Consider the following 309-nt stretch of genomic DNA (forward strand, 5'->3'; position numbering starts at 1 on the left):
CCGCCCCTCGGACAACTGCCTGCAGAGTGTCCTTGGCCAGCGTGTGGACCTGCCCGAGGACTTCCAGGTCAACTACGACCTGTGGCTGGAGCGGGAGGTCTTCTCCCGACCCATCTCCTGGGAGGAGCTGCTGCAGTGACCCCCCCGTGACAGGGGAAGCAGGAGGGGTGTGGGGTTTGGTTTTTGGGGAGATCTCGAGGCTGGCCCGCTGTTGAGAGTACAAGGAGTGAAGCTTTAGGGGGGTCTAGGGGGTGCCTGGATCTCCTGTGGTGGGCTGGGGAAGAGGTTGGAGCTGTGGGATCCTCACCA

The 309-nt window shown here is 63.1% G+C and overlaps 1 protein-coding gene across 1 annotated transcript in view; it reads left to right on the forward strand.

The window, feature by feature from the left end:
• Positions 1–139, forward strand: part of LOC103772302 (striatin-interacting protein 1 homolog) — a gene marked incomplete at its 5' end in the record, with an annotated part of 1,613 nt that extends 1,474 nt beyond the window's left edge. The window contains one exon of the mRNA XM_008939629.1: positions 26–139. Coding sequence (XP_008937877.1) covers positions 26–139 — 114 coding nt within the window. The remainder of the gene's footprint in view (positions 1–25) is intronic.
• Positions 140–309: the final 170 nt, after the last annotated feature.

The sequence above is a fragment of the Merops nubicus genome, unplaced genomic scaffold (assembly GCF_000691845.1).
Source record: "Merops nubicus isolate BGI_N331 unplaced genomic scaffold, ASM69184v1 scaffold16484, whole genome shotgun sequence".
NCBI classification, from domain to species: domain Eukaryota; kingdom Metazoa; phylum Chordata; class Aves; order Coraciiformes; family Meropidae; genus Merops; species Merops nubicus.